This window comes from Lepus europaeus, chromosome 2, assembly GCF_033115175.1.
Source record: "Lepus europaeus isolate LE1 chromosome 2, mLepTim1.pri, whole genome shotgun sequence".
Lineage (NCBI taxonomy): Eukaryota > Metazoa > Chordata > Mammalia > Lagomorpha > Leporidae > Lepus > Lepus europaeus.
This window is the reverse complement of record NC_084828.1, coordinates 69617114-69629608: the sequence shown is the minus strand read 5'-3', so window position 1 is coordinate 69629608 and position 12495 is coordinate 69617114. Positions and strand designations below refer to the sequence as shown.

The 12495-nt window shown below is 45.4% G+C and overlaps 1 protein-coding gene across 5 annotated transcripts in view; it reads right to left on the bottom strand.

The window, feature by feature from the left end:
- Positions 1-12495, bottom strand: part of SIDT1 (SID1 transmembrane family member 1) — a 101549-nt gene that overhangs the window by 48292 nt on the left and 40762 nt on the right. For all 5 annotated transcript variants that reach the window (XM_062176764.1, XM_062176773.1, XM_062176757.1 and 2 more), the window contains exon 4: positions 2861-2906. In XM_062176764.1, the coding sequence (XP_062032748.1) occupies positions 2861-2906 (46 nt within the window). The remainder of the gene's footprint in view (positions 1-2860; positions 2907-12495) is intronic.

The following is a 12495-nucleotide window of genomic DNA, read 5'->3' as shown; positions in this document are numbered from 1 at the left end:
GTAAAGCCACCTTCTATAGTGCTGGCATAACATATGGGCACTGGTTCGAGTCCCAGCTACTCCACTTCTGATCCAGCTCTCTGCTGTGGTCTAGGAAAGCAGTAAAAGATGGCCCAAGTCCTTGGGCCCCTGCACCCACGTGGAAGACCAGGAAGAAGCTCCTGGCTCCTAGCTTTGGATTGGCCCAGCTCCAGCCATTGTGGCCATCTGGGGAGTGAACCATCGAATGGAAGACTTCTTTCCCTCTCTCTCTACCTCTGCCTTTCAAATAAATAAATAAATATTTAAAAAAAAAGATTTTGAGGACACCAACCCAGACAAACCCCATATCCTGGTATGAATAAATATATTGCCTCTAAAGACAAAACATGCTAAACCTTAACGTTGTTAACGTTCTCTTTACTAAACCTGTTTTTGAGAATCAGACAATAAAAACAAAATGTTTTTCATAATCCAAAGGTTTCCAGTGGGAAAAAAATTCATCTCAAAATGAAGGAGTGTTGTTAACACTGCTGTCTGGAAGTTCACGTGTTGTAACTGACGGTCACACCTCCAAGAACCAAACTCATTTGGACCTTGATTTAAATAGATATAATATAGGGTTCTCCCTAAGGTGAGCAGTCTAGAATTCCCAAGAGGTATTCTTGATTCTCAAGGAAACCATACATTATTACTCCAGAAAATTACTGTGATTACTGCGAGCAGTGATAAACATATATATTCCCATACTGGTTTGGTACAAGCAGTAGACACCTCCTGAAGCCTTATCTATATGTGAAAGTATTATCCACCTTCTTTATTCCTAAATTACCATAACCCCAAATAAATCTTTTTGGCCGCTGTCCTCACAATCCACTTTTACCAGAAATAAGCACATGACAAATACTTGAAGCAATGACTGGAGTTTAGGCTAAAAATCACCACGTGGGACCTGATTCCTGCCCAGTTTCTACAGCTTGCTTCTGTGTACAGAAACAGAGGCAGACAGTGAGTGACAAAAAGCGCCTGAGAATGTGCAACCACCTAGGTGAGTTTATAGAAACAGAAAAACCTTTCTTGCAACCAAAGAAGATATAAACACAGGGCCAAAGTGGGAACAGTCCAGAGTAAAGGCTTTCATAAATATTAGTCTGTTCTAAACCTATTTTATTCTATTTGGGGCATATATAAATTATTCATGCTTTTTAATATTAACATGCTTTTTAAAATAAAAGCAAGCCTTAATGTGTAACTATCACTGATTTTCAGTCTACAGGCAATTCTACTATAGTGTTAGTGTATACAATGTTCAGTGTGAACTGAACTAGTAGACTGAACTGGACTAGTAGACTGTACTCTTCCTGAAGTTAGGGGTAAGTTGTTCCTCCATTTTGCTAGGTATATCCTATTGCACCTGGTCACCAACGCTTTCTAAATGCTGTCTTTCTTGAAACTAAGTGGTCACAAATGTTAAGGGCGACAGATTACAGGCTGGTGGCCCTCTCCTCCACTGGGCGGCAGTGCATTCTTGTGCAGTGTGGAGACTTCATAGAAAAATAAATTCCACTCTTAAAAGATGTGCAGGGGGCCGGTGCGGTGGCATAGTGGGTAAAGCTGCCACCTGTAATGCTGACATCCCATATGGGCACAAGTTCAAGTCCCAGATGCTCCACTTCTGATCCAGCTCAGTGGAGGATGAGTCAATTGCTTGGGCTCCCTGCACCCATGAGAGAGACCCAGAAGAAGCTCTTGGATCCTGGCTTCAGTCTAGGCTAGTCTTGGCTGTTGTAGTCATTTGGGGAGTGAAGCAGCGGATGGAATATTTCTCTCTGTATCTCCCCCTCTCTTTGTAATTTTGCCTTTCAAAGAAACAAAACAAAACAAAACAAAACAAGATGTGCTGAAGTCCATTCACAGAAGCTGCTTCTGTTCCCAACTTTATGTCCAAAGACATCATGCTGGCAACTTGAAATCAGTCACAGTAAAGGTATTCACAATGCAGAAGTAGGCAAACACTGTAAATTGGGGCTTTCTCTGGAGAACCCGTTGTTAAACATTGACCAACTTACCAGGGACACAACAGGCCCCAGAATGTGCTAATCCCAGTTTCACATATCCAAAGCAAAAGCTCAGTAGCCATTTATGACCAAAGCTATGTCACATCCATTGGAAAATTTACAATAAATATCAGGACATTAATGTTTTAAACTTGCTGTTGTATAGATTTTACTCTTTCAGAAGCAATGAAGGAAAAAGGTAGCTAGACATGTCTCCAGAGAGAGAGCCTGATTTCAAGTGTTCATGTATTCATTCAGTTTATGATCATGGTTTAATGGAGAGCACAACAAAAATATCTAATTCTCCTAACACTTTTGGTCAACATTCCTGTTCTTCCTTAATGACAAGAGAAACTAATTTGTTCCCCCTCATAACTTCGTAGAGACAAATGTCTGCCTAGTTTTTAACTGTGTTTCTAGGTCAATTAGTTATCTTCATATCTGGTGTCAGGTAAGAGCACCATCCCAATTCCCAGGCCCATGTGGCACAGCTGCTTCTCTCTTCTTCACCCTGGTGTTCCCAGCACCTCGTACAGTCTAACACTCCGCTCGGTACATAGCAGACACAGTTTGCTCCAGGAAGGTTAAACCAAGGAACATTTGAAAACAAATCTCATTCCTTCCACATCATACCCATTAAGGTGATAAGATTAAATGTTGGTTCCAAAATCCCATTAACACGAGCAGCATGCCAGAAAACAAGCAAATGTGAAATTCTGAAAGATCAGGGGAAACACCACACACTGGCTCTACCTGTCTTCACTGTGGTTTCTTGGCCAACACCAACGGTGGGATCTTGCCCACTCCTGGATCCCCTCACTTACCTGAGGTTGAGAGGGGCTGGCAGTGAAGTGAAAGGCAACATTCGTCCTGAGAGGCATAAGTGGAGAAAGGAAAGGGGGGGAAGTTAAGACAAAAACATAAGTCAGAGCAAGTGGAACATTTATTTAAAAGAAAGTCACCTTAAACTGGCCCTCTGTGAGGGAGTTCTGGTGCCATCAGACTCACACAGTAAACTGCCCAGGGACTCTGTGGTTTCAACTCTCAGGAATGATCAAAGTGAGGAAGAGCAGGGTGTGTGTGTGTGTGATTGTGTGTGGGAGACAGAGAGAGAGAGAGAGCGAGCGAGCTAGTGCCCATCTGCTTCTTCTCTCACCAAATGCCTGCAACAGCCAGGGGGACAGGCCAGGGCTGTGGAATTCAATCCAGGTCTCCCACATGGGTGGTAGGAACCTGGGTACTTGAGCTGTCACCACGGCTTCCCAGGAGCCGCATTACCAGGGAGCTACAAGCAGGAGCCAGAGCTGGGGACTGAATTTAGGCCCTTCCTGGTGGATGCAGGCACTCTGACTGGTGTCTTAACTACCAGGCCAACAGCCTGTCTCCAGGTTACTTTTTATATCTTGCAATACCTATGAAGTCATACCTACATAAGTAAGCACTTTGTTTACTTCTGTAAACATTTTTGCCTTCGTACTCTCTTAAGATTTTACAATCAAGCATAAAGGTTAAAAGTAAGAGGAAATGCAGGTCCAAGATCCCCCTCCCTTGTTGTTGTTTTTTTTTTTTTTTTTAAGATTCATTTATTTATTTGAAAGGCAGAGTTTCAGAGCGAGAGGAGAGGGGAGATCATCCATCCACTGGATCACTCCCCCAAATGACCACAACAGCTGAGTCTGGGCCAGGTTGAAACCAGGAGGCTGGAGCTTCATCTGGGTCTCCCATGTGGCTATAGGGTTGGAGGACTTGGGCCACCTGCTGCTGCTCTCCCAGGTGCACTAGCAGGGAGCTGGATCAGAAGTGGAGCAGCCAGGACTCAAACTGGCGCCCATATTAGATGCTGGCGTTGCAGGCAGAGGCTTTATCAGCTATGCCACAATGCCGGTCCCTGAAGACGCTTTCTTTCCATTGCTAATTTTTCTTTTACAAACACTGAATAATTTTTTGAAAATTACAAATCCCTTTAGAAAGTATATTTCAAGACATTTAAAGAAGTGTTTAATTAAAAGTGCTATATAGAAGTCATCAAATGTGAGCACTTTTTATAAAGGTAATAACCATAATTTAAACTGTGGTCAGACTAAGCTCAGCATTTAGCTCAGAGCAAAGTATGAAATTTTTATATATTTATTTTCAATAGAACTCATCATCAATTCTAGGGATGATTCTGCTGACCACAGAGGAAAATTTCTGGCCTTAAGTTACCTAAAAAAGCTATAGTTGGGGCAGGTGTTTGGCACAATGGTTAAGAAGCTACCTAGGGGGGACCAGCGCTGTGGCACAGTGGGTTAACACCCTGGCCTGAAGCGCTGGCATCCCACATGGGTGCCGGTTCTAGTCCTGGCTGCTCCTCTTCTGGTCCAGCTCTCTGCTATAGCCTGGGAAAGCAGTAGAAGATGACCCAAGTCCTTGAGCCCCTGCACCTGCATGGGAGACCTGGAAGAAGCTCCTGGCTCCTGGCTTCGGATCGGCACAACTCTGGCTGTTGCAGCCATCTGGGGAGTGAACCAGTGGATGGAAGATCTCTCTCTCTCTCTGCCTCTTTCTGTAACTCTTTCAAATAAATAAAATAAATCTTTAAAAAAAAAAAGAGAGAGAAGCTACCTAGGGGGCTTGGCATTGTGGCATAGCAGGCAAAATCACTGATTAAAGTGCCGGCATACCATATGGGCACTGGTTCGTGTCCTGGCTGTTCCACACTCCCTGCTGATGGTTTGGGAAAAGCAGTGGGGAATGACCCAAGAACTTGGGTTCCTGCACTCACATTGGAGACCAGTATAGAGCTCCTGGCTTTGGCCTGGTCCAGCACTGGCCATTATGGCTAGCTAGGGAGTGAACCAGTGAATGGAAGCTCTCTCCCTCTCCCCATCTCCCTCGATCTCTCTCCCTCTCTCTGACTTTCAAATAAATAAGTTAACCTTTTAAAAAATCAGCAGAAGCCACCTTGGATGCTTTTGTCCCATATCAGAGTCCATGAGTTTCAGTCCCTGCTCCACTTCTGATTTCAGTTTCCTCGTAATAAGCCCCCTGGGAGGCAGCAGGTGATGGATGGTTCAAGTACGTGAGTCCAATCAACCATGCAGGATACCTAGGTAGAATTCTTGGCTCCTGGCTTCAGCCTGGCTCAGCCCTAGCTGTTGTGGGCATTTGGGGGAGTGAACCAGTTCTCTCCCTTTCAAGTAAATACAATAAATAAAATTAAAAACAAAGAAAGAAGTCAAAGTCAGTGTCAAACTCAGTTGAGAGTCTGCCCGGGAGTCCACAGCCAGAGCCAGTCCCAGCAGTGCTGTGTGTGGCCTGGGAAGTCCTTTCCAGCAGTCTGGGGGAGTGTCACTGCTGTCACCAGGCAACAGGGAGTTTCAGCTCTATTTGTGGCCACCTCAGGGGAACCAAGAGGGCAGTGATTTTCTTGGCTGGCAATAGAGCGCATGAGATTTCCTGAAACCACCTGTGTGCTTGGGTCAAAAATGTGGCTTTTAACCCACTCCCACTCCCATCATTTGAATTTCATTGTGGACACTGAGATGCGTTTTCCATTTTTTTTTTCTTGTTCTTTTATGTTTTATTTTCTGGCAACGTACCTGCGAACTTTGAAAACATATTATTCTGAGATGATCACATTTAAGATCTCTGTCCCAGTGAACAGTGTGTGCAAAATAAACACTGTGCCTGTGGCAGATGAACCGCTCTGTTTCCCTCCCATGGTCCCCAGCAGAGGCGGAGGAGGATCATAAGGGCCATTAACCATCGGAACAAAGCTGATTAAAACTCAAATGCACCTTTCCCTTCAGGGAAAGAGGTATCCAAATTTCACTTTGTGTTGTTCTCAAAATTAAACACAGGAAACGTGTTTATTCTTCATTCAATAAAGATAAGACACTAAACACCAGTTTTGTTTCCCTCTTTTGGCCCTTTCGTGCAAGTAGGGAAGAGAAAAGAAACAGATGGAGTCAGGAGAGACAGGGATACAGATACACGGGACACGGAGAAGATGGGGTAGAGCGGCCCGTGGGGAGCGAGCAAGAGGGTGAAGAAATATATGTAGGAGGCTGGCACCGCAGCTCACTAGGCTAATCCTCTGCCTGCGGTGCTGGCACCCCGGGGTTCTAGTCCCGGTTGGGGCACCGGATTCTGTCCCAGTTGCTCCTCTTCCAGTCCAGCTCTCTGCTGTGGCCCGGGAAGGCAGTGGAGGTTGGCCCAGGTGCTTGGGCCCCTGCACCCGCATGGGAGACCAGGAGGAAACACCTGGCTCCTGGCTTTGGATGGGCGCAGTGCGCCATCCGTAGTGGCCATCTGGGGAGTGAACTAATGGAAGGAAGACCTTTCTGTTTGTATCTCTCTCTCACTGTCTAACTCTGCCTGTCAAAAAAAAGAAAAAAGAAAAAAAGAAATATATACAGGAAAGCAATATGATAGAAGAAAAAGGAAGCAAGGATGAGAAGGTGGGGGAGAAGTGGAAAGAGAGGTCAGGACAGAAGTTCCATCAGTTTTGAGGTGAGTCCCAGGGAGCACGAGGAGAGTTCAGCATCTTAGTCATCTTTTATTAGCAAGTCCCGGTACATGTCCTAGTGGGTGCTCAAGCCTCCTGCTTTGTTGGAGGAAAAGGTCCCTGTTACCTACCTACACTACGGACTTTGAAGGCCATTCTCTGTCCTCTGACTGCCCTGTCATGGCCGCCTTCATCCGCCCAACCCTTCCACCGACCCTATCATCATCTATAACCTCTGTGTGTCATCCTCACGGTATAAATATGAATTGTACTCATGAGCTAAATCTTTTCCTTCTACAAATATCCGACCTGCCCATGAACTGAATCAGCCATTCTACCCTACCCCTTCACTTATAAATATACTCATTTCAACCATTTTAAAAATAAATAGAATTAAACAAAACTCTCCAACAAAATCCTCATATCTCCCTCCTTTAATATCATCTTATGTCCTTCCTCTCTTTCACAAACCAGCTCCTTAAATGAGTGTTTTCGGGTTGGGTAGTGTGGTGCAGCAGGTTAAGTTGCTGCTTGAGATACCTGCATCCCATATCAAAGTCTAGTTTTAGTCCCTGCTGCTCTGCTTTTGATCCAGTTCTTGCTAATGTGTCTGGGAGGCAGCAAATGATGGCTCAAGTACTTGAGTTTCTGCCACCCACATGAGAGACTTGGCTGTAGTTCTGGGCCCCTGGCTTCAGCCTGGTATAGCCTTAACCATTGCCACTGTGGACATTTGGGGAGTCACCCAGTGCATGGCCTCTCTCTCTCTTTCCCTCTCTCTCTCCCTCTCTCCCCATCTCTATTCCTTTCTCACTCTACCTTTCAAATAAATACATAAATCTTTACTTTCACCTCTTGCTCATTCTTTCCTCTATCTTCCCTATCAGAGTTTTCTCCCCATCATCGCCCTGAAATTGCCTGTACTTAGGGTGACATTCACCTGTGTGTCTTTTTGGACAGTTAGAACAAAATACCATAAACTAAGTGGCTTAAAACGACGGAAATTTATTCCTCACAGTTCTGGAGGCCGGGATGCCTGAGACTTAGGGTGACCCCAGATGTGTCTCATGAGGGTTTGGTCACTCACAGGCAGCATTTTCTTGTGGCATCTTCACACATAGAAGGGCAAGGAGTCTCTGCTAATCCCATTCCTGAGGGCTCCATCCTCAAGACCCAATCACCTCCTACAGCTCCCACATCCTAGCACCATCTCTTGTGGTTAGGTTTGAATATACGAATTTTGAGAATACAAACATTCAGATCAAGGCAACTTAGAATGCCTAAATCCAGTGATTGCACCTGCAACTCTCTATTTCTCCATGCACATTGGACACTCATAATCACTTTTTCTGTCTTAAAACACTTTCCCCCCCTGGCCTCCATGACACCTGCTTTCCTGGGGTTTCTCCCACACATCTGGCAGCATCTCTTCAGCCTCTCTTGATAGCTCGTTTCTCAGGCCATCCCTTAACTGAGAATGTTACCCACAGTCTTGTTCTTCATTTCTTCATTTTCTTTAGCCACTTATCTTCATGGGAAATACATATTCAGTAGATGTAAGTGCCACAGAAATGTCAGCCCAGTCTCTATGTCCAGTCCCACGGCTGTCTCCCGATCTCCAGTTACAGCATAGGATCACCTGGTAGGTTTCCACACTTGGACATCCCTACAGCACCTCAAATTGCACATGATCAAGATGGAAAGCACTGTTGCGTTCCTGATCCTATCCCCTCATGTCTTGTGTCACCAGACTTCTGACATCACTGTAGGCATCATCTTGGCCTTCTCCTTTCTATCACCTTCCACATTTGATTGGGCACCAGGTCCTACTTGTTCTACTGGTGTAAAAGTAACCTGCATGCACCTGGCCCCTCCCGAAGCACCATCTTGGTAGTGTGGCACTGACAAGAAAAAAAGAACCCCAAAAGTAATGTAAATCTCCCCCCAAATGCTAAAGGGTGATTACACAACATGGCATACAGCAGAATGGTCTAAAATCTATTACCCATTCATTTCCTCAAATAATCTGCCACTTCTCCCAGCATGGTAGCTGAGTTATCTCATTCAAACTCTCTCCACTGCAAACACTCAAGGTATCTACTTAGAGGGCCAGCAGAGGGTTGAAGCCTGCAGGGATTCATACAGGCCTATTTTTTATTCTGCCACATTTATTTGTTGCATTTGTGAAACATCTACCTGTGTATTAGGAATATTTGCCTTTTCTCCCCTTACAACCTTGTTACTGTCAGAATATATTTGATTTCTAGTACTTTTTTCTCCTTCTCTGTTCAAATTACTTTTCATTTGCTTATTTGCCTCTAATCTTTCTTCCCTTGACTTCATCTTCCACATTGCCATTGTCATCCTCTCTCTTACGGAAAGGAGAAGATAGTGCTTAGGACATGTGCATCCTGGATCCGATTGAGTTCCAGCTCCATTCCCAATCCCAGTTTCCTCCTGATGCAGATCCTGAGAGGCAGCAGGAGGCAGATTACAGATTTGGGCCCTGCCAACCAGAGGGCAGCCCCAGATTGAATTTTGGAGTCCTGGCTTCAGATCCATGGCCGTTGTGGGACTTTGGAGAGTGAGCCAGTGGATAAGAGCTCGCTCTCTCACTGCTGCTCTGCTTCTCAAATAAATAGCATCGAAAAAAATCAGATCTAGGGACCAGGGTTGTGGCACTACCACTTGCTATGCCAACAGCCCATATCAGAGTGCCAATTAAAGTCCTGGTTGCTATGCTTCTGATCCAGCTCCCTGCTAACGTGCCCAGGAAGGCATCAGAAGACAGCCTGAATACTTAGGCCCCTGCTACCCACGCAGGAGACAAAGATAGAGTTTTACATTCCAGGCTTCAGCCTGGCTCAGCCCCTCCTGGTCACTATAGCCATTTGAGGAGTGAACCAGTAGATGGAAGATCTTTCTGTTTCTTCCTCTCTTTGTCAGTCTGCCTTTTTCTTTTTAAAAGAATTTTAAAAATTTATTTGAAAGGCAGAGTTACAGTGAGAGAGAGAGAGAGAGAGAGAGCAAGCGGTATCTTCTACCTACTGGTTCACTCCTCAAATGGCAGCAATGGCTGAAGCTGGGCCAATTTGAAGCCAGGAGCCAAGAGCTTCCTCTGGATCTCCCATGTAGGTGCAAGGGCCCAAGCACCTGGGCCATGCTCTGCTGCTTTCCCAGGCCACTAGCAGGGCGCTGGACTGGAAGTGGAGCAAATGGGACTCAAACCATCACCTAGATGGGATGCCTCTCCCCTGAGCATTGTGCTGGCATATAACCACCTCTTTCCCAGACATCTATACTTTATACTCAACATGCCAAAAGTCAGATGATTGTCTCTTTCTTCCCTCCTCAAAATTCTCATTCTCCACTGGGTGCACCCCTTCTAAGCTTCAGTGTCTTCCTTGACCCATCCCATTTTCCTTTTCCCCCAATTGACAATTTTTGTCAATTTCACCTCCTAAATCCTTCAACTTTCCTCCTCATTATTGATTTGGACCACTGCATCAACCTTCTAACTTTTCTGCATTGAGTTTTGTGCCATTCTAATCTATTCCCCACACAATGTCTCAAGGCAGACATTTGTCTAAATTTCCCAACTCCCCTTCTAAACTCCTCTCACTCCCTCATTCAGGGGCCTGCCATTCCCTGCCTGGACTTCACACCCTCGCAACACCCAACACAGGGCCCTGCAGTTGAGGAAAACAGGTAGTGGCAAAGTTGTGTGTGTGTGTGTGTGTGTGTGTTTAGGGCAGCAGGAGATAGGTAGATAGCAGGCAGTAATGCTTTACGGATGGATTTTTAAAAAATGAATTCTTTATGGAATTAAGCTATATATTTAGGGGAACATAAATACCAACAGAATGGTTGTAAACAAATAGCAGACCTTGCATGTTAAGTTGATAGGAACTCAGACCTGGGGATCAGAGGTGGAAAGTAGCAGAGGATGGCCTCTACCAGCCACATGGGAGACCTGGATGGAGTTCTTGGCTCCTGGCTTCACGCTGACCCAGCCTTGGCCATTGCGGCCAGCTGGGGTGGTGAACCAGTTGATGGAAGGTCTCTTTCTCTCTTACTGTCACTCTGCCATTCAAATAAATAAATCTTTTTAAAAATGTAAGATATAAATTGCAACGTTAGGAATTTTGAGTTAATTCTTCGATGTTTTCACAATGCCGACACCACAGTTCTTCCCACAATCCTCAGCTCCTCTCCATCACCCAAATCCTCTGGATTTCTGAGTCTGTAGCAAGGCTACTGGATCTAGGGACAGTTATATCTCAGCTACCATCTCCTTTCAGGCTTATCACAAAAGCACCAGTAACTGTGCATTTTGCAAAGCTCTCATTGGTTGCTGAGGCAAAGTCATATTTTTTTTTAAGATTTATTTTATTTATTTGAAAGAGCTACAGAGAGAGGTAGAGACAGAGAGAGAGGTAGGTCTTCCATCTGCTGGTTCACTCCCCAGACGGCGGCAACGGCCGGAGCTGTGCCAATCTGAAGTCAGGAGGCAGGAGCTTCTTCCAGGTCTCCCACATGGGTGCAGGGGCTCAAGGGCTTAGGCCATCTTCTACTGCTTTCCCAGGCCATAGCAGAGAGCTGGATAGGAAGAGGAGCAGCCTGGACCAGAACCGGCGCCTATATGGGACGCTGGCGCTTCAGGCCAGGGTGTTAACCCGCTGCGCCACAGCGTCAGCCCTGAGGCAAAGTCGTATTAAAAAGAGCAGAACATGAAGACAGGGTGAGGGAATATATTTGCAGTTTCACCAGCATACAGATTACTCATTAGCACTTGTTCAGACTTGTGACTGCATGACCTCCATTTCACAGACTTCAGTTCTCCAAAGGTCTAATGAACTTCCCAGTTAACAGACCTTATAAGTCAAGCACATTGCCACCAGATGAGAGTGCCAGGTCAAAGACATACAGACCAATCTTGTGAGGCAAGTCTTCTCCAAGGTTCACACTGTGCCCTATGCAAGTCATGGCTGCTACCCTCATCAAATGTATAAACATGATCCGCACATGGTTTAATATCACACATGGATTTGTAAATGATTAGACGTAAGCATCATATTTAGAAATTGCCTAAAGGTAGTTGTTCTCAACTCTAAACATTAGAATCACCCAGGGGACTTTAAAAACTGTACTAGTGGGCCGGCGCCAAGGCTCACTAGGCTAATCCTCCACCTGCGGCGCCGGCACCCCAAGTTCTAGTCCCAGTCAGGGCGCCGGATTCTGTTCCGGTTGCTCCTCTTCCAGTCCAGCTCTCTTCTGTGGCCCGGGAGTGCAGTGGAGGATGGCCCAGGTCCTTGGGCCCTGCACCCGCATGGGAGACCAGGAGGAAGCACCTCTCTCCTGGCTTTGGATCAGCGTAGTGTGCCCGCCGCAACGCGCTGGCCGTAGCAGCCACTTGGGGGGTGAACCAATGGAAAAAGGAAGACCTTTCTCTCTGTCTCTCTCTCTCTCTCTCTCTCACTGTCTAACTCTGCCTGTCTAAAACAAAACAAAACAAAACAAAAAACTGTACTAGTGTCTACTCCTCTCTACCCCTGAAGACTGATTTGATTTGGTCCATTTTACCCACCAGAGAATCTTTTTCTGCTTGCTTTTTTTTTTTTTGCTGGGTGGGGGTGTGAGGGAAGTGGGAGGGAATATCCTCACTCTTGAAATGATCACATCATCCCTTTCAATACCAGAATTAATGAAGGGATAAAATGGTATCACTACTTCTCTATCCTTCTGAGCATTCATTTAGCCATGTGCCCATCTGTCTCTATGAGCATTGCCCTATGTCAATGAGTGTAGGGAAGACCAGCGTAAATACTGGTTCATATTAACAACTCCAGTAGATTCAGACCTCTTTAAAAACTGCTTTAGAGAATTTCAAGAGAGATTTAGAACAGAACAGAACATTCTGATAAGTAGCATATACTATTTTAAATATTCTGATTTTAAAGTTAACTTTTT